Below are 27668 nucleotides of genomic sequence, written 5' to 3'. Positions count from 1 at the left end.
TGCATTTTCTGTGTTCTTAACTGTAATTTTTAGATGAAAGGAGTTACTGTCTGCTTTCAAGAGGTTAGACGTCTGCGAGAAAAATCAAGGGCGCAATAACTTCAAACTGCGAGTTTAAACGGCTTTTCAAGCAGGCCTCCAAGAAATAACTAATAAAATGTATAAAAGGAAAGAACATCTACAGCAATATCATGATAATTTATTAAATTATTCAGCCATTCTTGCATTCCTGCTGCAGTAGGATGCTCAATACCTTGTACGAATTCGGGGGAAACCTCACATTGATGTAAATGGCATGTTTAGCCGACATCAGCACTTTATATAGCTTGAAAGATAACAGAGCGCGAAACATTTACAGAAGCCACGGAAATATTGTTTTGATAGAAAATTGGCTTTATTGCTCATGAAAGAATTACCTTCTACAGCTCCGGATTTTGCTTGATATGCCCGGGCATCAGTATCGGAGGTTTTATCGGTGATAGGTTCATCTCCAGGGCAGTGAAACTCGCCATGATGGAATTATATAGTGTAGTTTGTAAACCAAAAATACCGTATCAAGTGGGGGCGGCCACTCCAGAAGACAATTTTAAGCCACTCCAATATCACGAGATTCTGTGATAGAGAAAAGTTTAGCAGTCTAAAGGTTCTGATTCTTCCACAGGTTCTGCTTCTTCAACGGTTTCAAAATTTTCCACAGGTTCTGATTTGCCAACTGGTTTGGATTCATCTTCTACTAGTGCATAAACAACTGCTGTTCTACTTGGTGCATACACCAAGAAGGAACGAGGCCGGTCATCATACCATCCCTCCTGGAGAACCCCACATATTGGTCTTAAGTTAGAAAAACTTTTTGAGTGAATATTAGAGTAGATAGAATTCAGAAATAAAACTTCAGAGAATTTCCTTACAGCGCTGAAGTACTCGGCATTATGGTCAAGCCTATTGAAGCCTCCAAATAATGGATCATCTGAATCCAATACAATCTGGCAGAGAAACAAAATAAAATATTAAACCATCTCGAGACAAACATTGTAAACTTTGTTGAAACTGTATTTGAAGACTCATTAACCAGATGCAAAATCCATATCAATGTATATGAATTAAGGTGCGGAAACAAAATGTACAACGAATATTTTGCATGCAAACTCTCATCTGTATGAACGTCAAAATTATTTTACCTTGTACTTTCCTGGCTTTAAGCAGCCCACTCGGTAGTCAAAATAGCTTTTATTCCAGTGAAAGTTGAACACGAAAACCAGGTTGCCTCTTTCAAAGACAATCATCCTATCTCCTTCATTCTTCCGTGATATATATTGGTGCTCAGAAGTCATGAACTGAATAAACAATAAACTGTGCATCGGTTTTACATTCTAAACAACAAGGCATAAAGCTTCTTGGCTACCCAGACAACACGGTTTGATTTGCATAAATCTCATTGCATGAAATAGGTGAGAATTGTAGAGAACCATGTCACAAAGTCCACTTCTACAAAATCAAAGCTAAAACTTTCTATTCCAGGGAATATAAACTAAAGGGAAAGAAATTGTTGAAAAATTGAGTAATCCAACGAAATCTGAGTTCTTTTCTTCTGTCTTTTATGTGGTAAGAGATAGAATCTACTAAAAAAGCCATGCCCACAGAAGCAGATAATGGTGAACCTGAATATACGGATTTCTTTTAGGTTTTGAAGATCCATGACCATGAAACAATTTTACATGAATTTATTAAAGATAAAATTTGTCAAAATGCTTAAAGGAAAGACTTCAAGATTATTACAATAACAAACTAAGCCTTATATCTCATAGCTTTAGGGTCGACTGTATGAAAGGCCCGGAAAGAATCATGTTAGGTTGTAATTTTGAATCTTCTTGCGTCACTAATTTCTATCAAAAACTACTTTTTCATTTACTTTCTTAACCCTCATATCATTTCTTATTACTTGCATCCGTGATTTTTGAATAATGATTTCATGATTATTGTTTAACAAAAATAAAGCCATTTACAAGTGAAGAATGCAACAGATATTTTGCTAATTGAAGTGAAAACAGAAAGTAATTACTAATGATTACCCCTATCCACAGATCACTATCAAAATTCGCTTCCTATCCTCTATCCTGCTTAATGTTCATTCATTTTCTTTGTTTATTATTCTTTAATTTTAAAATTTCACATCATTGGGTGTGATTAATCACTAGTACAGAAAATAAAATAAGCAATAAAATGTAAAGTTAAATAATACCATCCATCAGCACACATAAAACAACAAAATAGTAAGCACCATCAATACTTACACCATACTTTGCTTCGAGATGCTGCATTGCCTGATCAAATTCTTGCATCCCACGATACCTCAGATAGTCTGCATCCCCCTGTGTGCATGTAACCAAATATAACAATGTACTGTCGCACACTCAAACACTATAACACACAAAGCAGAGACATTTATGCATAGCAACAGTCGGGACCAATTATACCATTATAGAGTTGATTGTTGATTGTAAAATACAAATACAGATTAAAGTAAAGTCAAATATCTACTGAACTTTTAATAAATGTAACACAAGCAAAATATGAATTGAAGCCGAAACTTACAAGATCAAACCTGCGTCGACATTTATCATAACTGTTACCATTCCCTGGAATTACCATGCCATTAGGAAGACACTGATCACCCCTTGGAAAATCAATCCACTCTGCAAAAAAAAAAAAAAAAGAATAATGGAGAAATTATAACATAGCATTTAAGAACTGTCAAATTATACAATTTGGAAATGCTGGCTGTTGCAGCCAGTTGATCTTACCAGGATGTCCAAATTCATTTCCCATGAAATTCAAATATCCTTCTCCACCTAGTCCCATGGTGATAAGCCTAATCATTTTGTGTAATGCTATCCCACGATCTATAAGTGCAGTACTAGGCCTATCTAGAGCCATAAATTCATACATATCCTGCAAAAAGGAATTGAAGCTAATAATTTTATAAATTATAAAGCTGAATCAGACTGGTTATACACATTTCCCCTATTTAAATAAAAACAGGGTCACTTTTTATACCTAGAGGCCAAGGAAAGTTAACTGCAAATTTCTAATACCTAGAGGCCAAGGAAAGAAAAGATTGTTGAGTAAAAGCATTTCCTCTGGCCAGTTAGTTTTCCAAGTGCAAATTGCTCATTAGCATGAATATAAGTAAGAATACATTTAACCTTATCCATCAACCAGAAGGCTATTGTTTTGTCACCAACTAGAGCTTGGTCATGACTTTCAGCATAAGCCACACACTTTTCCAACCACCTCCTATTGGTAAGCGTGTGAATAATATCCCCAATTTTCCAGTCTTCATCCCTCTTCCTATATTACATAACAAGACAAAAAGTGCATATAGTTTAATATCATATACATTTCACAAGATAGTAGATTCAAGGTTATCACATGGTAAAAAGTTTTAAATTGGACAGTTACGAACTTGAGAAGCTCGATCCATTTATCAGCAATGGCCATTTGCAGACGGTAATCAAATCCCACACCACCATCTTGGACAGGAAGGCAGAATGTTGGCATTCCACTCACCTATACCATACACAATATCATGATTAGCATAACAAAAACAAAGGAAATTAACATTGTCCTGAAAGAATTACTCATCTTGATAACAGTCCTCTTAGTGTTATTCCTTTATTCATTTTACTCATTATTCAATTATTTATTTATCACAGATGGAAGTCTACTTTCCAACTGTCTTGCCAGATTATTCACAGAACTCCCAGAATGATTTTTTGTGAATAATATATGAAAGTCTGCAACTAAATCATTCCAATAAAAGCATTTTGTCAACTAAATGTTATTTACAAAATAATGCTAATATATCTAGTGGGTAAAAACATAAATCATATTTTGTTGTCCTAGTAGCCTTTTAGGTCACAAAAGATGAAATTTGTTAACAGCAAGGATATTTTAAGATTTCTAGAGATTGTTGTTCCTTCCCTTCTAGTGTTTTTTGGAATTTTCATTTTTGGCCTCTTTTAGTTACTATGTTTCCATAACTCTTGGTCTACAATAAAAGTTAGTTCAATTTGCAACAAGCATCTTAATGATTCTTCAGTTCATTCTGCAATAGGAACTACAATATCAAATTCACTTAATTACTAGCACGGTGACCTACATATTAGTGGCATAAGAATTCAATTGATGCATGAAGAAAAGTGATGAAGCAGTAGAGAATTAGCAAAACATGCAAACCACACAAAAGTGTTGTAGGCTTATGCACACGCAAATACACGTGTGCAAACTTTTTCAAAACCATTTCAAACCATAACATCCACATAGATCATGTAAAAATGTTTTGAAACCCCCTTCTTTACTCAATCCACTGCAACAAATGTTGCCGTAGAAGATAAATTGAACATATAATTTTGGGAATAGATAAAAGGTTACAAGTTGAAGGATGCTCAACATGACTCAGAAAGGAGTTATAGAACATACATCTTCACCAATGGTAACAGCATCAGGATAGAGCCCATGAATCATATCATTAACCAGCATCAGGTAAACAACAGCATCTACATCAGTTGCATATCCGAAGTACTCATTGTAATTTCCAGTAAATGTTACCTACAGCAAGTTCATGGAAACAAAAGTTAAGCTGGGGCAATCATTATAAAGATGCAGTGACGCTTACTCCCACACCCTTTAGTCCTCAAGAGAATTTAATTAAGAAACAAACATAGAGAAAAGATGCTTCATCACTTCCAAGAACTAAATGTTATATCAGTTCCACTTCTCTATATTGAAAATAAAGTCAAAACTTTGATAATCAACATCTGAACGTGCAATTAAGTTATTAAATAACACCAAGAAAAATAGAAAATTTGCAAAATCTCTCAGATAATACCTGCAACCCATGATGGGTATACATCATTGAAGTCACACCATCAAATCTAAACCCATCAAACTTATATTCTTCCAGCCACCATCTTGCATTTGAAAGAAGAAACCTTAGCACCTACAGCAAGTAAAAGTTAATATTTACACAACAGGATGGGAGGAAGACAATATTTCAACAAGCTACTCTTTAAAAGAAGTTTCAATAGAAGTACATACTTCCCAGCTTCCATAGTTAAAAAGGCGAGAGTCCCACATCCAGTGGTGACCCTTTGACCCCGAGTGGAAGTAATGAGCATCAGTTCCATCAAACATGTTCAATCCATCTAACACATTATTAGATGCATGGCTGCATCCATCAAACATCAGTCAAATACAAAGAGGGATGAGAAAATTAATTAGTAACTTAATTTAACTAGAAAATAAAAATTATCTGAGACTTATAGAAAAAGACAGCTTACTCAAAGGCAACAGATTAAATACTCAAATAAAAATTTGCTTCTACAGCTTAAATAAACAATTAACATTAACAACACACAAAAGATAAATTTTGCTTTATAAAAAAATACATAAATTTTGCTTTATAAAAAAATACACTAAAAGTACCATTTGGTTGTTTTTGCTACAAGATTTTTGCTTCCAGAAGCAAAAGTATGTGTGGATAGAAAAGCAATTAAAAGCAATAAGAATTATTAAAAATTAAAAATATAACTTCTTTTAGAACAAAATACCATGATTTTTCTTTTAATAGAACAATTATACTGGGATTTTATGGCATTTTATTCATTTATACATTTTCAATCAATTATGACTTTGCTTTCTCCTTTTAGATTTGCATTTTAGCAACCTTTTATTAGGAAGCAAAAAGCAACCAGAAAAAAGCCTAGTAATAAGTGCAACAACCAATAAGAGCCTAAAATCTCATGGCCATATGGGCATGAAGTCTACTGGAAGAATGAATAAGTGTCAAAGCAGGAAAAGAAGAGGGAAGGTTTACATTCTCTTTTTTTGTACAAATATCCAGCGAAAAAAAAAAGTTTGCATTAAAAATGTTAACAGCAAATAAGAAGGGCGTGTTTCTAGAAATGAAATCTCCTGCAAATCAAATTATTACCTGTGCACAATATCCATAAGAACAAGTAGACCCAACTCATGAGCACTATCTATCAGTGACTTAAGATCATCAGGGGTTCCAAAGCGGCTGCTTGGTGCAAAGAAATTGGTCACATGATACCTGCAACATATTAAATGCAAATTGTTAAAAGTAGAAGAGGTCAGTTTCCATAACTGAAACTAAATTCTGAAGAAATATTTCTGTTCACATCTACAACATAGCAGTTTAGAATGAGTTACGAAACATAAACAGCAACAAAATAGATTTGAGCTAATATTATGATAGAGATAATACCCAAAGCTTGCATAATATGAGTGCTCTTGAATAGCCATGATCTGAACAGCATTATATCCAAGTCTTTTTATGCGGGGAAGAACATCATCTCTAAAGTTGGCATACGTGTTAATTATTGGCTCCTGCATCTCAGAGTTGATTGGATTAAGAGAACTAGGAAATGGATTAGCTATACCACAATGCAACAAGGAAAATAAAGACTGAAGGTTTTTGTGGGACAAATTTTCTTTTAACAACAGTATGCATGAAAATTTAGCTACTTACAAAAGAGCAAACATTACACAAGGATTGGAAAGGGAGCAAAAATTACAAAGTATGTTAGTCTTATATTAAAAGTACATACAACCAACATATAAGGCTATAAGTTGATTGATGCACAATCAAATGTTAACAAACAACAAGAGGAACTACCAAACGAAAGCCTAAAGATTAGCTGTTAGAATCTTCTATTGTAAACACAAACACCACATCTTAGGACCTTGTGGATCCAACCCTCCTTCAAGAGAAATAAAGATCTTTTTACACCTTAATTGATAACCCAACTATCATAAGCACAAGAAGATGCGAAATAGTGATAAATTTTAGTTTAATTGCAAATTCAGGGGCCTCTTAATGGGTTTTTTCTTTTTTGGCCAAACCTCTTAATGGGTTTTAGAAGTGGGTGAAGAATCATAATGAAATGCAATCCTAACAGCTTCTATTTAATTGTTTTGTAACTGCTATTTAAGATAGTTCTAAACACAAAGCAGTTCACAGAATCCAAGTCACTAGCTGTTTCACATTTACTAAAGTAATACTTGTTATTTAGTACAATCAGAGTGGCCTAATTTCCTTTAACCAAAGAACACCAAGGGAAGGCCATGTACACCTACATGTATTTATGTGGGCTTAATTTGATGGGTGTTCTCTTTAAGAGAGGCCACTCTGCCATCTGGACACAGGATAAAACAAATAGTTTCATTTAAAAATTTACAGGCCTTTAGAGACAGCTGTATAGTTTGGTGCTTTTTAAGATGTTCAATGCAAGTTTAAAATGTTTCTCTCTTTCTTCCTTTGTTTTTGGGTAAAATTGATAGTTTAAATTTAACACTACGAAGATTTTCCTGTAAAATGTAGCCTTAGAAAGCTCCTGCTTTACTTTTCAGTCATAATTCCATGCAGGAACACTTCGTCCTTGCAAATCTTGAAAGCAACAGTATAAAAAATATGATCTCACATATGATAGCATTTAATGAAGCTTTTTAACAAACTTAAGGTCCTTTAAGATTCAATCCAACATATAAATGCAACTGAGCACAGAGACAGAAGAGTTGAATAACAATTTGCTACATGCAAGGGAAAAGATGTTGATTGTAAATGCAAAGATTGGTTACAGAAGGGAGATGCATACCGTGCTACTCATTCCAACATGTGACTCATAAATTCTAAGAGATTTTGGTCTTTTTGGTTGGGGGTGTTTGAATACATACTTTTCCTGTCACAATATAAATATCATTAGTCACAATAGAATACAAGAAATTTGAGATAACAAACATACGACAGACTGAACTAAGTTGACCATGCTGTGCGGTGATTAAACTTGAGCAAGGAAGAACATAATTTAGAAACTGACTTCATATATGGAAGTGAACCAACCATAATAGTTTTGTTAAAAACTTATAAGGGAATTGATCTTAACATGAAGGTTATATAAGACACTCATAAAACAACCTCCATGAAGTCATTTTAAAATTATGAAAAACATTAGTTGTACTTCTGATTTTACCCAAGCTCCAAATATTTCAGCAACTTATAGTTTGAAAAGAATAAGTTATCATCTAATGTTTCCAACAAAATCAAAAGATCAAACAACCACTAAATATACCTCTTCTGGTGGATCATAGTATATTCCATTGTATGGGATTTCACCAGGTGCTTGAACAGAGAACTTGATCCATGCAGGAATGGAGTCCTTAATCCCAGATGGAGTTTCCATATGAATCTATAATTAAATGGTCAAAAAGTTAAAATGGACAGATGGAAAGGAGCTTTAGATTAATGATAATTGATATGATCATAACAGTCAAGAAAAGGAAAATTTTATATTTTTCTTCTTCGTCTTTTCTTTCTTTCTTTCTTTCTTTCTTCTTTGTAGGGTGGGAGTTAGTTGGAACTGAACTCAGCTTCCTTGAATAATTTTGTTGACTTGGAAACCACCCATTAAATACTTTAGTGCCAGAACATTGAACACCTTACACTGATAGGCAGAATTATATCGTATTTTACCCTATTCCATTTGTTCTGGCAAAGTTTCAGAAGATTAATCCTGCACTAAGCTCTTAGAAGGATTTAAAATTAGCATAAATGGTCTTATAAGAAAGTTCTACATCATGAAGAGCTTAACAAATTAGTAACTTTTATTATCTCAATTAGTGGAAGGAGCGGCATCCATACTTTAAGATTCTTTAAATCTCAGCTACCTAGGAGTGTTGACCATATATGCACATAAAATCACGATGGGCATCTATAGATTTTGTTTAGAGCAACAAACTTGAAAGGGTTGTTGTAACCATCCATCTTAAAAGAAATATTGAATGGAGATGAAATTAATATGATATTGACTTCTATGACTGATTAATACAGTACATTCCTTGATAAACCTTCATATCAAATATACTAATTTTCTTATTTCAACTCGTATAAACTTGGCATTATTTCCAAAATGTTGAACTCATGATCTATCAAACACAGCTACTAGCCTTCTCACACCCGCTATTTTTCTCATCACTATATTACAAGTTCTCCTTATCATATTCTTTATAAGATAGAAAAAATATATTTTACTTTTTCAATTATTTAGTAACACACCTTTGTATCGTGAATTAAATCAATTATTTTGAAGGTTGAATTACAAATCAATGTTCAAATCATATACTGTAATATTTTATTCAAAAGAGATTTTTGCCAATTAGACATGCAATCGGATCACTGTAAAAATCAGTGTCATACTTAAAGGTTCCTGGTCCACAATCATGACCAAAAGGATAATTACATTGTTGGTTTACAAGGAAAGTGTCACAATTTTTTTTTATAATTTCTCTTTGCTTTGAATCAAAAAAAAAAATGGAAAAAGGAAATAGTAAACAAGTAACATTTGAATGTAAACACAATAACTTTCAAGAACCAAATTTATATTCAGCCACAAGAAATTTACCTTCACTCGAGAACCATGCAGAATTGGTGGTGAACCATCAACATTATTAGGCAAAAAGATCTCCCAGATACCAAACTCATTCTGTTAAAAAACAATTAATATTTGTAAAATTAAACACATGATGGAAAATAAAAGATTAAAAATACACCAGACATCACTGTCAATGTAAGTTAACATGGCTTTCTAAACACTTACAACAGAGTCACCTTCTCTTTTATACTTGAGACTGCATGGCATTAAATAAATGAATATGCTGATACAATTAATTCCTACATAGGCAAGGTGACTTTTACTGCTTCATTATAAAAACTTTGATAAAGTCTATCTTCTTAACTTTTACATTTGGGACTTCAAATTATACAAACTGCATCAGACCATGCACCTAATCTTTGGTCCATTAAGAAGCTTATTCACACTGGCATATAAACAAAAAGACCCATGTTTCCATTCAGATTTAACATTAAAGTAAGTGTTTTGAGAAACCAAGCTTAAATAACATTTAACTTCTTTCAGTATGTGCATTTAGAGAAAATAAGCATTGACATATGAACAGCTGATGCAAATACTACAGTTTCCTAGGGCAAAAATCTTAAAGCACATTGGAGAGAGAGAGAAAGCAGGAGAAGGCAGAAGCTCATTAAAAGCCATAAATCACATGGAGTTCATCAATAGATATAAAACTGCATGACTGCCTCAAAAACAAAGTGCTGAGTAACTGACATTTGACACGTCTGCAGCATCATCTCCATCATGTGACCACATAATGTATAACACGTATAGGAGGGGAAGATTCACAAAGCAATCAAACAAAATCATTTTTAGGTGCACCTAGTAAAGTACTGTCCAATTACTATGTACTTCACTACACTTCAAGTAATCCATCAATGGCAGAACAGTTCTGACAGACATGGAAAGTATCAATTTAATTAACAAGTAATGCACATGTGGCATTTGTTCTTGCAGAACAAAACATAACATACCCGGGTCATAATATCTGCATTAGGGTTCCAATTGTTAAAATCTCCAATCAGTGCTGCTGACTGAAAAAGAGAATGAAGTAAAATAATCAGACCAATTGAAGCGAAAACAGATCACCTAGAAGTTACTAAGATTTTTTTGTTTGGATAGAAGTTAATAAGATTAAGTTGTTAAAATCTCAAAATGTTAAAATGATGCATAACAAACCTTAGCTCCCGGTGCCCACTCTCTATAAGTTATTCCTTTCTCGCTGAAAGCCATATGAGATTATGATTAGAAAGAGCAACATCAACTTATCATAAAACAAATTTTTAAGGCATAAAAGATGAATGAAGAATAACATTTTTACTAAATATTAAAGTTAACAAGATAGCTATCAAGCAATATAATACAAAGAAATGACAACGGTAACAAGGAGAAGTCATTGAAGAATTAATAAATAAATAAATGAAAATACAAGTGACCCAATAAAGAAAGGACTAACTGCAAGGGATGTCATAAAATTTCTCAATTTTTACTTGCACCAAAGAATCAAATACTTGTTCCATACTTTGTTAAGCATCAAGGAACTTTATTTCTTTCTGAGAATAATCTGCCTGAATTTTAAACATATTACATATAAAAAGTAAAACTTTTGGAAAGTCATGTGAGCTGTTCCCACACTCCATTATAAGAAAATTCCAACATTAATTTAATTTAATGAAAATTTTTTTATTTTAACCGAAAGAGTAATAAATCAAAACAAGTTACATTTAGTGTAAGAAGCAATGGCATGCAACCATGAGAGATGCAATCAATATGCAATGCTACAGCAACTAAAAATAAGCCCATGCTAACAACTAGATATTGGGAAGAATGATAACCTGTGTGTGAAGCCAAACTTCTCATAGCCACGAGAAAATGCCTCCAAACCACCTTCATACTTGTCAATTTCCTCACGCATTCTTTTGTATCGTGCATACCTGTAATTGGATAAAACATAAAAGGGAATCAAATCTTGACAGTTTTTAACTTAGTCTGTATATAAAACAGTGAAGTAAAAATGCAAATACAAATAAAAATAAGAAACTGGACAGGGACAGATAAGAAGACTGCCTCAACAAAATAGAAAAAAAAAACATGTATTATAAGATATATAGCACCAGAGAGCTATGCAGTGAAAACAAAAACATATTGATTGTCAAAATTAAAGATTGCAAGTTAAGTGACACCTAAAACAAGCGAGTTAATCAGACATAAAAAATTTGACATTTTTAGGATCTTTTTCCAACAAAAAGTGTTAACTCCTTCCCCCTGTGTTCAAAATGCATATATAATCATAATACCATAGGGAGCTTATTGCTTTAGCAATTTAAACCAGTCATAGAGTAGTAATACACTTTAAAAATCAATCATATTTGATTCAATTACAGATTCTAGGAAATGAAAAAAGAAAACAGAACTACTTGAATAGTTGTCCAACCAGATAAAATCTAGTTAAACAACTAAATAACAGAAACAGAAATCCAACAAAGGGCCCTAAAGTAACGAAAACAAACAAAAAACATAATAAACTGTGAATGCTCTTTCAAGTATTGCTTCTCAAAACCATAGAATAAATGTTAACTGTTAATAGGAGACATGAAAATGCAGATTTATCCACTGAGCTCTGATCCAGAAACCGGTATGGACCTCCAAGGACCAGAACAAGTCTGGCAAAATGCAGATAGGAAAACACAGTGTATAAGCAACCACAAACAAGATTGAAAAAAGAAAATTCCAACTACTAGAGAACTAAAATTTACAGCCATCTTGTAAAGGCCAGAGGAAACTCAATATTTTAAACTCAAATTATTAGACATACAAGTAAATAACAGAGGATTATCTTACCGGTAATCAATATGTTCACGGAAACCCAACAACGTTGGATCTATTTCATATATTCTCTTTCCTGCACCAGGAGGGGGAATGGATCTTGGTTTTGCTTCACTTTTAGCAGTACTTACTTTCCTATGTAAAGGGATAGGTGGCTCCTTAGCATGAAATTCTTCATCATTATTTGCAAGGGCATATGGAACAGATTCTTGTTCCTCAACCTCAACCTTCTCATTATCTTCCATTTCTTCACTATCTACATCATGAATTACCTATTAAAAAAAAATCATAAAGAGATAAGAAAGATAAAGTCCACTCTTGTATTTTGAATTGGTTACCTGAAATGAGCATAAAAATTAGCTGCTAATAGGCAGAAGTTCAAAGATAAAAACCAAGAACATACCATTCCCCAACCTTACTCCACAGCATTTATATTGTTTTTAAGATTTTTTTTTTTTCCAAAAGAGTCATAGTTCAGAATTAGAACTGTAAGTCATCAATATCAAGTCAAAACTGTTTTAGAGAATCAACAAGCTTGAATGACATCAACACTATCCCAAAATTTCACTTTTCAATTTACTCCCAAGTATAATATAAACTCATGAAAATTCAACTGCACTCAATCTAAAACTAAAAGTGTAATATTTCCATACATTCAAAAATACAGTCAGCATTATTCCCAGAAAATCACAAACCTTTGGATCATCTGAAATAGTGCTAGGACCTTCCAATTGATCTGTCAAGGATGAAGAAGCATCACCCTGACCACCGGGAACAAGTACTTTCTTGGATGCAGCAACAGTTAAGTATGAGGAGTCTGAATCATAAGAAGACTTTTGCGCAAAGATCTTCCCTACAATCATCAAATCAGTTCGCTACATACTGCAAAGCAAAAGATTATGAAAGCAGGCACCACCCATAGAGAATTCTTTTGACGGTACTGAAATCATACTAACAAATACAGATCCATCATCATTACAGAAAAAGAGATATCAGAAACAGGGATCATAATGGCATGCTCAGAAAATAAAAGGGAATGATCCGACCATGACTTTCGACCAAAGCTGATAATGCAACAAACCATACACCTATAAGGCTATAACATTGTCAACAGTAATGATTTCATCTTCTGCCGTATACTTTTCGAGCTCAAAACCAAGTTCCCTACCTGCAAAACTAAAGCATTCCTTTGATCCTTTCTCCACTTAAGTTTTTCTGCTATTACACTACAATCATCCCTTTTACAATTCACTTTTAACATTTAAACTAAGCTTCCTGCGATTTGCAATTATCACTTCATTTCAAAAATCAGAAACTTCTTTATAGTAATTGTTTTTTACTGCAACAAATTCAGCGGTAACATTTTGAATCACGCTAATCAGTTCTTCAACAATCCCCTTTTTTTCAATATTAACGCTAATAACAAATCAACAATCATGAATGTGTAAATCAAAGAAGATTTAACTATTAATACTTTAATTATAAATATCATTAAGAAAACGACGTTGCATTTGTATTCATTTGTTTCTATGTTTGGATCATTACAACTTGAACTCTTTTTCGCCATCGTTTCTAACTTCAAAAAAAAAAAAAAAAGATAAATCAAGCATCGTAGTTTGAGTAATAAAATTTGGATCACTGTTTCATCAGGAACTTTTTCTTAACCAAAAAATGCAAAATAAGATTCGATAAGTTGTATAATAACTAGAAAAAGTGCCCAAAGTTCAAACTGAATAAAAAATTATGTAAATAAATAAATAAATAAGAGAGAGAGAGAGAGTATCTCTAAAAAAGCAAAAAAAAAGCGTAAAAAGTATAAAAGCAAAGAGAGAATACGAGAAAATTGATCATTCTTCAACAAAAGAGAGAAACTGCTAGTCCTACGAGCGCCATTGAAGCTTGACTGACAGAACCTGTAGACTGAAGGAACACAAGGTAACCGTAAACCAGATGCACTGTAAACCATTATTTATTTTCCACTTTTTTTTCTTTCTGTTTGGAAAGCAAGAAAAGGTGAGAAAATTTCTCAAAGATAGATCCAAAAGGAGAGCGAATTAGAGAGAGAAGAGAAGATTTTGCCAATCAGATATCCAAAGGCCGCCGAGAGAAGGTGAGTGAGCGAGAAAAGAAAAAAAATCAAGGTTAGATTTTTTTTTTTATTTTTTTTATTTTGAAGGAAATGAAAGGAATGGGAGTGCTACGTTTGATGTGGACAATTGCATGGGAATGGTGTGACGTGTGGGAGATAGATTAGGAAGGGGACCCACTCAAATTCATTTTCGACCGTCCATCTCACCCTCTGGCCCTTTTTTGATCTTTTCATCAGATTGGCACCGATGGCCCGCCTCGTAGATTCCGCTAGAGATCAGGAATGAGCAGCTGGGGAAACCTGTGACTGTCATCTCTATATTTTTATTTTTATATTTTATATATTTTTTCTTTTTTCTTTATTTTTCTCACAAATTAAAAGAAAAGTACTTTTGCTTCAATGAAATGAAAACCTGCCTTTTTCGCCTGTCAAACTTTTATGGTTTAATCCTTTTTGTTACTGTTTTTTCATTGGCTCAAAATTAAATTTCCTTTTTAAATGGTTTATTCCTCGTAAGACAATACCAGTAGTCAGTTAGCGTGGTCAAGGACTCAATGGTCAGTTAGGCATTTACATTTTTCTTAATTTGATTTCTATAGTTTATAGTCAAAAAATTAATGAATAAATTATATGATTATAAATTTATTCATATATAATAAAAATTTTAATTTTTTATTCAATTATAAATGAAAATATATATTAAATAAGATATCTTTCATGCAACTTAAGTCCCAATTAAAACATGTTACCAATAATAACAAATTATCGGATATCTTTCAATTTTGAGTAATGTAAATAAGAATTAATGTAAGTAATTAAAGTTTATGATTTAAATGTAAAATATTTAAATTCAAAATTGATAAACAATTTATAAATTAAAAAAATTTTAAATTTATAAAATTTTTTATAAATTAGCAACCTATTTTGATATTTTAAAAATGAAATAAACTCGTTTATTCGGAAACTTATTTCAAAAAGAAAAATCTTGAGCAACACCTAAATCTTGCGGCTGTCTGCTATGCAGTACTTTTGACATGGAAGCTACCTCGTACGTCTTAAATCAATTCATAAACTATGCCTCTGATTTTCATAATATATAAGGTTAATAATAATAATAATAATAATAATCCCAAAAACTTAGTTTAATTTCTTGTGCAACAAACAAGGTCTAAGTGATAAGAATTAACTTGGTGTTGGTGCGAAATCTGTCACCATATGCCCATCTTTTTGTTGGTGTATTTTAGTATGGAGGGGATGGAATTAGCTGACTATCTCTCTCCTCTTTCGAGGTCAATTGTCTATTTTTTATTGCTTGGTTTTGGTATCCCAGTGGCTCCCCCGATGCATGAAACCAAGTGCAAATGTTACAGGGTTAAGGATTGTGGCCTGTGGCAGAATTTTTTTTTTTTGGTAATTCCTGTGGCAGATATTTTAGTAGCATGAATCAGGGACACAGCGGATTCAGAATGTGGTCCACTGAGATAACGATGCAGCATCTTCTCTGGAAGATTTGTTCGATCCTTTTGACCCAAAAAACAAAAAAAAATTTCAACAAAGGTCTTAATCGAAGGTGCATTCATCATCGCCGTCGTTCAAGAATATACCATCTAATTGTTGGAATCATCGTGCTTATTCCCTTTTCTTTTGTTTTGTTAAGTAATCAAAATCTATTGGGTTTTGAGAAAAATGCAAATTCACTTTTTTTTTTTTTTTACATTCATTTAAATAAACAGTAAAATTAATTTAAATGAGAATAATAATAATTATTATTATAACTGTAATTAAAAAATTATTATAATTATGTTGAAAAAAAATTTATATTAAATAAATGTTATTAAAATTAATATTTAAATTCAAATAATAATATAATAAATTCAATTATATCAAATTAAAAATACAATAAAATTTAAACCTTCGTTGAATCCGCAACACCAATAATTTCTTCCTTTTCATCAATGCTCAACATGACAATGGTATGATTTGCTAATCCATTATACTTTATGTGCATAGCATACGTGTAAAATTTTAACAAACAAATCTATCCTTCTGTATTGCATGCATTAATCATATATTTTAAATTATTATCTATTTTTTTTCTTTTGTACAATAATTTATAATTTATATGTACATAAAATAGGTGTAAAGACCTTAGTACATAGTCTGAATTTAAGGGTAATTTAATTTTTTTAGGAGATAAACGAATCAATTTAACGTCACTTCATGCACATCTTAACATGGTCAGACATAATTATCTTTAAGTGTCTCACCTCAAACAACTGACTGTAAATGCATATTATCCATGTTACTGTGAGCCTACTTCGTTATTCTATTCAATTTCATCGTGCCAAGTTATAGGTACCTCTCTATCTCTTTTTGAGATAATTTTAAACCTTTCAGTCTCTTTAACAGTCCTTTTTAACTTGTTCCACTAAGGCATAGTTTAATATTTTTGTTGAAAATAATTGTTTTTATTTAAAAGCTACTTTTTATCTAATTATTTTCCATTTAACTTTAATGCTAAATAATAAAAATATATAATTTTGGTTTAAATTTTCGATTCTGCAACACAAATAAAAAAATTACTCAAAAAGTGCTTTTGTAGTAAAAAAGTATATTTGAAATAAAAAATTATTATATTATCTTATATTTTTAATATTTTAATATTTTATACATATATTTTTAAATGTTTCTATTATTTTTCATAACAATAATAAACATTTAAAAATTTTAACCATAATTTTCAAAAAAATATTTTTAATCGCAACAACAATATTAAATTATCCTTTAGTGACTGGAATCGAAGAGTCCATGTGTTTAATCTTGTATCCCTACATATTTACAAATATGAAAAATATATTTTGACACTAATAATGTTATCAATTTCATGCCTAATCTAATGCTAAGAAAAACAACGTAAAAAATTATAATTTTGACAAATCTTGATTTTCGAAGATGCATTAAAAGTATAGTTTCTTGGCCTATTTTTAGCATTTATTTTTGCCAAAATCAATTCATTGTTTTGGTGTGTTGTAAATAAAAATCAAAGTGGTCTATTTTCGAAAAAAAAAAAAAAAAAAACTCTTTACTTAGCTGGCCAGGAGCTGACAATGGGCTCAGGAATAAGGGCCGGGCTAGATCTTTACTTTTAAATTAGGAATGCTTGATGCTGTTGGGCTAGGTCCAGCAACCCAAAAAAAAAGGAATTTAAATTATTATTTGCAAAATTTATTACTGCTGTACTTTTTCTTTTTTTTTTTTATCATAGTTTTGAACAACGCAACTAGAAAAACCACGCACGATGCTACGAGGTTATAGATTTTAAAAAAATATAAATTGATAAATTTTTATTTTGTAGAAAACAGTTTTTTTTTTTTATAAAATACTTAATAAAAGAAACAGTAAATAAAGTAAAAAAAAAATAGAAGAGATAAGATGATAAAAATTTTAAATTTTTTTCTAATTTTCTCTTTTTTATTTTAAAATTTGAAAAAATAAATAATTGCATCCAGGCATTTGAGTAAATGATAAAAACGTGTATTTTTTGTTGAACAAAATAAAAAAATCACTTTTCTAAAAATAAAATTATCTAATAATATAGTTAATTAATTATACTATTATTCAGATTTTCATTTTTATTAAAATGATATTAAATAGAATCAGATTAAAAATATAAAAATTACAAATTTTTTTTCCTAAATTACAGAAAAAGATGACTGATATTACTAATTAAGTTCTGACGAGTAATTTGAACGAGGCCAAGCCAACGCCTGGGCCTGGCCTGGAGCTGGAGAAGCGAACACCATAGCCATCCTCAACTTCCCCGGTAAGATCTCCCAAATAAGTAGACTAATTGAAGTTCAACGAATCTTCTCTTCTGCGAAACTATTTTTTTGCTGGGGTGGAGAGAAATTCGCTCAGCTCTTGTAGTTTAATAGTAACGTTTTCGTTTCTTCTTTTGTTTATTCAATAAATTGAAGCATATGAACATTTATAGATTTATTTATTGACCTTTTTTGGATTGAATATTCATCGAAATTAGATATTCATGGTGCGGAAGCTTTCAGTTTCTTGTTAATTGTTTGAGAAGTGATTAATGATATGATTTTGTTGCAAAATATAAACTTTATCAAATTTACCAAAACGTCTCTTAATTAGTTAATTTGATAGAATAATGATTTTGTTTTTCAAAGGAGAATTGGATTAGACATATTCTGAATTAAGATTTCAGCTGTATTTTCCTGATTAGCTTTCTTTTTTTTTGGAATGTGTAGAGGTTGATTGTTTGTCAAATTATTATTACAGAGTTGTATAAAGAAGAAAACAATTCTTTAAGTTTTCATTTTAAAGTAACAGGGTGAAAATGGCTGCGTCCGAGGAGAACAGTGCATTGTTCCCAATCTTTGTTTTGACTATAATGGCTTTGCCGTTGGTGCCATATACTCTTGTTAAGATTTTGAATGCATTCTCGAGGAAGATGATAACTATCCACTGCCAGTGTTCTGTGTGTTCTCGTTCTGGAAAGTATAGGAAATCTGTTTTCAAACGGGTAAATTTGCTCCCAATATCATTTTATTCATGGTTAGGAATGGTATTTGAGTGACAATGTTATGTAATATTTGTGATACTTTGCTTTACATTTTTGCAGATCTCGAACTTCTCAACGTGTAGTAATCTGACCCTTGTACTTCTTTGGATTGTCATGGTGATGCTGATATATTATATCAAGAATACGAGTCATGAGGTACACATTTGTTCTTAATATCTGCTGACAACATGATTTAATCTTGTAGTCAGCTCCTACCTCATCCTTTTATATGATGGAACTTTGGGTTTTAGGTGAAGAATTTAAATCTCATGTGTGGATTGAGAAAGTTTAGATATACTTCTCCCCTAATTGATTTTGTGAATATGGAATGAGTGGTAATATATTAATATCTGCATGATCATGTATTAATGTATTAATGGAAGCAACCTTTATTTTTATCAATTCTTTCTTTGATGGTGTATATTCTGCACGTGGTGTCTTCGGCTGTTTCCCATGATAGAACATGATTCATCTCCTTTTTTCTTGCTTATCAGGTTAAAGTGTTTGAGCCATTTAGTATTCTTGGTTTAGAACCTGGAGCCTCAGATTCAGAAGTAAAGAAGGCATATAGGAGACTTTCAATACAGTATCATCCTGATAAAAATCCAGATCCAGGTTATAGGTTTTATTTGTTGTTTCCATATCTGCTTTTTGCAGCACATTAATTTTTTTTCCTTTCGAAGACCTAATACTTTTCAACCTTTTCCTCCTTCACTTTCATCTCAGAGGCCCATGATTATTTTGTTGAATACATTTCAAAAGCTTATCAAGCCCTGACAGATCCAGTCTCTCGGGAGAATTTTGAAAAGTATGGCCACCCAGATGGCAGGCAGGTAATAAAATTCTTTGTTTCATCTTTCATTCCAGCAGAATATCAGGTTCATAAACGAAAGAGTTTGATTCTGATTTGTTGTCAATTTTCACTGGATTCATAATTTAGGGTCTTCAAATGGGTATAGCCCTACCTCCATTTCTGCTGAATATTGATGGAGCATCGGGTGGAATACTTCTGCTGGGAATAGTTGGAGTATGCATTCTTCTGCCTTTGATGTTGGCTGTTATATATCTCTCAAGATCAACCAAATATACTGGAAATTATGTGATGCATCAAACATTGTCAGCCTACTACTACTTCATGAAACCTTCTTTAGCTCCAAGGTATATAAATTTCCTCCATGTTGATTTGTTATTTGATGTTTATTGTGAAACACTTATAAAAAATTAACTACTGCTTTGTGTTCTAAATATATAGAGACCTTGAGATGACCTTTTTCGTAATTGCTCAAAATTTTCCTACCGGCCAACAATTCAAATAGGTTAATGACAGGTTCCTTTCCCCTTATTCCTAGTTGCATTGGTGCTTGACATAGTAGAGACTTGAAGCCAGAGTGTCAAATTAAAAGCTATCATAAATTATACTCTTGTTGATCATGTTCAATAAGGCTCGCTCTTGTTTTTGTTTTGGTTTTATCAATAGTAGTGTATATTTGCAGCAAGGTCCTGGATGTCTTTATAAAAGCTGCAGAATTCATGGAAATCCCAGTTCGGCGAAGTGATGGGGAACCCCTTCAGAAATTATTCGTGTTGGTTAGGAGCGAGCTGAACTTGGACCTTAAGAATATTCGTCAAGAACAAGCCAAGTTTTGGAAGCAACACCCAGCTGTTGTAAAGGTGGTTCATGTTCATGCCTTTCTCTATTTCTTTTAGTATCTTACTATTTCAAACACTTTGAAGGGCTAATGGTTCTTGCTGCTTTACATTACTCACCTTTCTACTTTTCAGGCTGAGTTGTTGATACAAGCCCAGTTGACTCGTGAGTCTGCAGCTCTGACTCCAGCCTTGTTTCGTGATTTGAGACACATGCTTGAGGTTTCACCCCGCCTACTTGAGGAACTAATGAAGGTGCAGTTAGATTTCTTAGATCTTCTAGCACATTAATGGATTTTGTGACACACAATTTTTGAAAATCCTCTCTTGCACATGCATCAACATTCGAACATATTGATAAGAATAGCTCTGGATTTTTTTATTGCTCACATTATTCTTGAAAATTTTTGGTATTGTTGGGACATCTAAGGGTTTTGAAGGATTTGTGGAAAAATTGAGTATATAGAAAATTTCACTGTTGAATTATACAAGCACCATAAGTTTATATACAGCTAACTAGAGGGTAAACTAGGAAACTAAATCTTCTTAAATTTGATCCCTATAATTAAGATATTGTCTGTCCTAATTTTCTGTCCTTAATTCTAAGTATACAAATATATATAGATTACAACTAGCTATAACTAAGTGTTTTCCCACACTCCCCCTCAAGTTGGTGAATAGGTGTTTTCCATTCCCAGCTTGGAACTAATTTCTTGAAATGTTGCACTGTTGAGACCTTTAATCAACACATCTGCAAGTTGACCCTTGGTTGATACCATATAGTGTGCAAATCAACCCATTGTTTAGTTTCTCCTTTATGAAGTGCCGGTCTACTTCACTGTGTTTTGTTTTGTCATGTTGCACAAAGGATTGTGTGCGATGCTTATTGCAGACTTGTTATTACAGTAGAGTTTCATCGGTCCATCCTACTTGATCTTCAAGTCTTCTAGGATAATCTTTAACCATAGTAGTTCACAAATTCCTTGAGCCATTGCTCTAAACTCTGCTTCAACACTTGACCTTGTCACCACATTATGTTTTTTACTCCTCCAAGTTACAAGATTACCGCCTAGGAAAATGTAGTAGATTGAGGTAGATCTTTTATTAATTACCAAACCTGCATAATCAACATCTGTATATGCCTCCCGTACTAGCCTCGAATTTCTTTTGAACAAGATACCTCTCCAAGGATTGACTTTCAAATAGTGTAGTATACGGTAGATTGCCTGTAGGTGCACTTCTTTAGGACTATGCATAAATTAATTTATCACACTCGCAACATATGCTATGTCAAGTCTAATATGTGAGAGATAAACGAGCCTTCTAACTAATCTCTAGTATATCTCTCTATCTACAGCAGCATCTTCATTAGCTTTTCCAAGTTTATGATTAGGATCTATAAGGGTACTTGCAGGTTTACATGCCACCTTCCTAATTTCCTTCAAAAGATCCATCACATATTTTTGTTGTGAGATGAAAATACCATGTCATGAATGAGCTACTTCAATTCCTAGGACGTATTTCAATCTCCTTAGCTCTTTTATCTCAAATTCTCTGGCCAAACACTGTTTTAGAGATTCTTTCTCTTTTTCATCATCTCCTGTTCCAATTATATCGTCAGCATATACTAACAGAATTGTGACTTTCCTTGAATCCGAGTGCTTGATAAACAGTGTGTGATCCCCTTGACTCTACTTATATCCCATTGCTAACATCACTTTGGCAAATCTCCCAAACCAGGCCCTAGGAAACTGTTTAAGGCCATATAAAGCCTTTTCAGCTTGCATACTTTGTTTACTTCTAGATAACCTCCAAATCCTAGTGGAATCTTCATATATATTTCTTCTTCCAAATCACCATGTAGAAAAGCATTCTTTACATCCAATTGTTGAAGCTGCCAATTGTAATTTGCAGCCAGGGATAACAAAATCCTAATTTTATTCATCTTGGCAATTGGAGCAAAAGTTTCTTGATAATCCTCTTTATAATTTTGAGTGTAGCCCTTAGCCACCAACCTAGCCTTATACCTTTCAATAGTACCATCCGCCTTATATTTTACAATGAAAACCTATTTACACCCAATTGGATTTTTCCTTTAGACAACTTTACCAGTTCCCATGTCTTACTTTTCTCTAAGACCTCCATTTCTATTTTCATGGCCTGTCTTCTTTTATTATTTGATAATGCCTCAGATAATGTAGTTGGAATAGAAATAGTGTTTAGGCTCACAAGGAAACTTTTGTAGGATGGTGAGAATTTTTCAAATGACACAAAATTAGAGATTGAGTATAGTGGATGCTTAGTACATTTTCTGGTTCTTTTCCTGATGCAATAAGTAGATCATAGTCACTAGTTTTAGTTTTAGGAGATTCGTGCTCATTTTGAGAAATAGAGTCAGAGATTGCAATTACCTCATTTCCAGAGTTAGGATTAGATTCTTAGACTTTCACCGGTTCGGGAATTGGAACTTTCCTTTTTAAGTACACCTGTAATTCCTTTATGGAATCAAGAACAGTATTATCCTTAGTCACAGCTTCTATATTTGGAATGGGTTCAGACTTAAATTCAGTGTTTGAGTTGAACTAAAAAAAAAACAGGTTTATACTTAGAAGAATTAATGGGTGAAAATGTCGAGGAGGAAGATAAGTCAAACAAAAAAAAGTCTTTATCGTTATCTTCCATGAATGCAGTCTCCCCCTGAAGATAAGGTTGAGTAAAAAATGGTTTACTTTTTTCAAAAGTGACATCAACAAACACAGAATTTTTTTGTAGCATGATGATAGTACTTTTACCTTTTTTGAGTTAATGAATACCCCACAAAAATACACTTAGCTGCTCTTGGATCCAATTTCCCCGTATTATGACTATGAACATGAACAAATGATGTACAACCAAATATCCTAGGTGTAAGGTTGTTTGTGGTATTAAAGTTAAGATAGAATTGTGAGAAGACTTCCATAGGAGTTTTAAATCCCAAAACCCTTGAAGGTAACCTATTTATAATGTGTGTGGCAGTGACAACAGCTTCTCCCTTGTAGAATTTGGGTATGTTTGCTTGAAAAAGTACAGCTCGGGTTGTGGCTAGTAAATGGTTGTTTTTCCTCTCTGCCATTCCATTATGTTGTGGAGTATTAACACAAGATGACTCATGGATAATCCTCTTTTTTTGAAAATAGGTAGATAGACTTTGGTTGAAATAGTCTTTAGCGTTGTCAGACCTAAATTTCTTGATTTTCACTCCAAATTGATTTTGGATCATGTTTTGAAAGCTTAAAAATACCCTATTCACATCTGATTTGGATTTAAGTAAAAAAATCCAAGAAACCATGGTACAATCATCTATGAATGAAACAAACCACCTTGCACCATAAATATTAAGAATTGTAGAGGGATCCCATATGTCACTTTGAATCAAGTAAAAAGGAGTGGGACTTATTTTCTTGCTAATTGGAAAAGACACACGTCTATACTTTGCAAGTTCACAAACATTACAATGAAAATTTTTGACATTTAATCCTTTGAACAAAGAAGGAAACATGTTTTTCAAAGTTCTAAAAAAACGATGTCCAAGACGAAAATGATAAAGCCAGATTTTGTCTTTATTATGAGATTTTTAAAAAAGAAATGATAAAGGTAAACTATTCTTAATATTGCTTATGTTGTTTGATGTCTCAAGATAGTATAGTCCATCTTTCTCTTTAGTGAGTCCAATCCTCTTTTCTGAACTTTGGTCTTGAAATTCACAATAGGAGGGATAAAAAGTCACTTTGCAGTTCATATCTCTAGTAAGTTTTTGTATAAATATCAGATTAGTAAACAATCCAGGAACATGAAGAACATTTTTAAGAACAAATGAGGGATTAATTTGAACATCTCCTAATCCTGTAGTAAGTGAGCCATCTGCAACAACAATTTTCTTATTACTAGGATACGATATATGTACTAAACTTCTGTGAGAAATGTGTCATGTGGTCTGTGGCTCTTGAGTCAATGACCCAAGAACTCATAATAGACTTAACCAAGATATTTAATCCATGAGAATCAGAAACTTTACCTGAACTAGAGATCTTACCAAAAGAACATACCTCAGTAGGCTTTTCAAGGGTTTTCAATAGGATTCTCAGTTTCTCAATATCTTCTTTGTGCAACTCTCTTTCTTTCCAAGACTTCTGTAGTATTCTAGTGGTTTTACCAATTGTCACTTCCTCAAATTGGACAAATTCTGCTATCTCTGGCATGGTTATCTTTCCTAGTACTGAAACGAGTCTTGATAATAAAGGTTTAACCAGAGACAATTGCCTTTCTAGGCAATGAAGGCCAAAGAAGGAAAAAAAATAAAATTATGAAAGACTTAACAGGATTTGGCTATGAAGGCCTGAAATAGAATTTAGCAATGAAGGCTGAAAAAAATTTTTCTTCCCAAGAAGAGCCTAAAGCTCTGATATCATGTGGAAAAACTAAGAATATAGAAAACTTCTTGTTGAAATTCCTAGACTGCAAAGCCATATTGCTTTGTAGCAGGCACTGATGTGTGAGTATGTTTACTAGTTATTCTGCTATCTTATTCTACTTTTCTGAACAAACGAAGCTTACAACCCAAAATATTCTGCATTCTTTGGAAGTTGTATCAGTCAGTATGTTATATATGAATACAGATGGCATTAGTACCACGCACTGCTCAAGGGCATGGATGGTTGAGACCTGCGATTGGTGTGATTGAGCTTTCACAGAATATCATTCAGGTATGTCTGTACACTCCTTGGAAAATTTGGTGCATTCTTTGTGAATGATTTTATGGTGCCACTTTCAGTGCCAATATTATGTTTAGTTACCTCCATCTATATAGTCATTTGCAACCTATCAAAGGGAAAAATGTTAATTAGAAGGCATGACTATGCAGCATATTGTTTGCTTTTACATGTTCTAAGCATTCAGGTGAGCATAAAATTTTTTCTTCTGAAAGGATTAGTTTCCTAAACTGACCTAAAATAGGCTTTGCTAATTAGAATTAGCCTACTAGAGATTGAAGTGGAATATTACTTTTTGGTCTAGTATTACTATCATATCAGTTGTCAATATGTATGTGTGACACTTTTGACAATCCTTTCATTTTTCTATTCCTATTGTATTCGACCAAAAATGTCAAAGTTTTCTTACCTTTCCTTTGACAATTTTTCAAAGGAAATCCCATTTGTAAACTCTCTTCTAATATTTCTATAGCTTGGGCTGTCACTGCCATTTGTTTAAATACTGTTATATCTAGTCATTCTCTTTTATTTTTATTAGAAGAGAGTTAATTTTCCAATACTGTAATATCTCTCAACAAAATGATTAATTTTTTTGTATTTTGATGATTTATTTATTCATTGGACCAGGCAGTTCCGCTAAGTGCTAGAAAGATTGCTGGGGGATCTAGTGAAGGTGTTGCACCCTTTCTACAGCTGCCGCATTTTAATGAAGCCATAGTAAAAAAGATAGCACGGAAGGTAGTGATATGCTTATTTTATTGGTTTTTGTACTGACTAAAAGAGTCCTGATGCATCTGCAGTAATTCTATGTTACCACATATATCTAGGCTCCATTTTAGGTTATACTGCTTTGGTGCTTGGTTAATATAATATGTCTCAAGACACACTCTATGTCAACCATTTGATCATGTTTTTGGATAAAGTTATTTGTGGATGAGAAAGAAAAACCCTGGTTCATTATCTAAGCCTGGGAGACTTTGGAATGAAAATTTCACATTCACGGTAATGGTTCAATTGTCTGAGAAACGGGGTGAAAATGTTGTATTGTTACTTGTACAGATTGGCAAATTCTCTATAAAACAAGATGTTGCCTTGATGTTGTGACGTAACATGCATAAATCATGGGGGACGTGGCATTGTTGAACATTTTGCATCCGTTTCCTAATGCTATTTGGTTTGAAAATTCTCTTTCGTTTTGTTTGCAGAAAGTGCGAATGTTTCAAGATCTTCGTGACATGACCTTGGAAGACCGATTTGAACTGCTGACTCAGGTTGCAGGGTTATCTACTGCTGAAACCAAAGATGTGGAGATGGTTCTAGAAATGATGCCTTCTTTGACAATTGATATCACTTGTGAGACAGAAGGTGAAGAGGGGATACAAGAGGGTGATATTGTCACGATCCATGCTTGGATCACACTCAAGCGTGGGAGTGGCCTTGTTGCTGCTCTTGCTCATGCTCCGTACTTCCCCTTCCACAAGGAGGAGAATTTTTGGTTACTGCTTGCTGACTCTGTCTCCAATGATGTTTGGATCTCCCAAAAGGTGAGCTTCATGGATGAGAATGTGGCCATAGCAGCGGCGTCTAAAGCAATTCAAGAGTTGAAGGAAGGGTCAGGGGCAAGCCTGAAGGAGACAAATGCAGCTGTTAGAGAAGCTATTGGGAGAGTAAAGAGTGGGTCAAGGTTAGTAATGGGCAAGTTCCAAGCTCCCGCTGAGGCAAATTACAACTTGAATGCATTCTGCTTGTGTGACTCTTGGATTGGTTGTGATAAGAAGACAAACTTGAAGATCAGAATATTGAAACGGAGTCGAGCAGGTACAAGGACAGCTCCTTTGTCAGAAGAGGGAGCTGCTATGGAAGAGGGGATTGAAGAGGAAAAGGAGGAAGAAGAAGATGAATATGATGATTATGAGAGTGAATACAGCGAAGATGAGGATGAAAAAGATTCAAAGAGGAATAGAGCTGTGGCCAATGGTGCTGTCGATCATAATGGAAATGGATCAAGCTCTGAAATTACTGACAATGAGTGAAAAAAACTTTTTATTTTTCATTTTTCCTTTGTGGGAACGGAGGGAGAAGGGATGGGTCATATTAATTTCTTTTATTTTGCAACATTTAATTATACAATATACAAATCCACACCTTGATATGAACTTAAATGCCATTTTGCTTGCTTCGTAGAATCCTTTTATATTCTAGAAACTTGAAATTAAGAAAAATTATTGGTGTCAACTATCTTCATTGAAAGAAGCACAATTGCAGCCACTGGATTACTCTCCAGTGCT

General features: G+C 33.0%; 2 protein-coding genes across 11 annotated transcripts; one reads left to right on the top strand and one right to left on the bottom strand.

The window, feature by feature from the left end:
• Nucleotides 1-179: 179 nt before the first annotated feature.
• LOC111297990 (1,4-alpha-glucan-branching enzyme 1, chloroplastic/amyloplastic-like) lies at nucleotides 180-14455 on the bottom strand. Of its 6 annotated transcripts, none has more exons than XM_022892637.2 (22): nucleotides 14148-14455; nucleotides 13007-13193; nucleotides 12327-12583; nucleotides 11321-11419; nucleotides 10665-10707; nucleotides 10460-10519; nucleotides 9480-9560; nucleotides 8151-8267; nucleotides 7677-7760; nucleotides 6287-6408; nucleotides 5993-6112; nucleotides 5098-5227; nucleotides 4889-4999; nucleotides 4480-4608; nucleotides 3464-3567; nucleotides 3204-3348; nucleotides 2802-2949; nucleotides 2593-2693; nucleotides 2292-2369; nucleotides 1179-1334; nucleotides 909-983; nucleotides 180-809 (listed from the first exon to the last, which is right to left on the bottom strand). In XM_022892637.2, the coding sequence occupies exons 2-22, from the start codon at nucleotides 13172-13174 to the stop codon at nucleotides 630-632; spliced, it is 2508 nt and encodes an 835-aa protein (XP_022748372.2). In that variant the 5' UTR covers nucleotides 13175-13193; nucleotides 14148-14455; the 3' UTR covers nucleotides 180-629. The 6 variants fall into 6 exon arrangements, with proteins under 6 accessions (XP_022748372.2, XP_089597453.1, XP_022748370.2 ...); XM_089741327.1 differs by having other exon boundaries at nucleotides 12327-12567; XM_022892635.2 differs by having other exon boundaries at nucleotides 13007-13164.
• A 3692-nt stretch (nucleotides 14456-18147) lies between these two features.
• On the top strand, nucleotides 18148-27566 carry LOC111296142 (dnaJ protein ERDJ2A-like). Of its 5 annotated transcripts, none has more exons than XM_022890226.2 (11): nucleotides 18148-18223; nucleotides 18754-18946; nucleotides 19046-19141; nucleotides 19480-19600; nucleotides 19712-19818; nucleotides 19926-20143; nucleotides 20479-20656; nucleotides 20768-20887; nucleotides 25288-25374; nucleotides 26008-26118; nucleotides 26586-27566. In XM_022890226.2, exons 2-11 carry the CDS (start codon nucleotides 18761-18763, stop codon nucleotides 27411-27413), a joined length of 2052 nt encoding a protein of 683 aa, XP_022745961.2. In that variant the 5' UTR covers nucleotides 18148-18223; nucleotides 18754-18760; the 3' UTR covers nucleotides 27414-27566. The 5 variants fall into 5 exon arrangements, with proteins under 5 accessions (XP_022745961.2, XP_022745963.2, XP_022745962.2 ...); XM_022890228.2 differs by having other exon boundaries at nucleotides 18703-18946; XM_022890227.2 differs by having other exon boundaries at nucleotides 18672-18946.
• Nucleotides 27567-27668: the final 102 nt, after the last annotated feature.

Source organism: Durio zibethinus, chromosome 12 (assembly GCF_047325235.1).
Source record: "Durio zibethinus cultivar Kanyao isolate XHJ-2024 chromosome 12, ASM4732523v1, whole genome shotgun sequence".
Lineage (NCBI taxonomy): Eukaryota > Viridiplantae > Streptophyta > Magnoliopsida > Malvales > Malvaceae > Durio > Durio zibethinus.
Note: the sequence above shows the minus strand (reverse complement) of the source record. Positions and strands in the feature narration are given on the sequence as shown.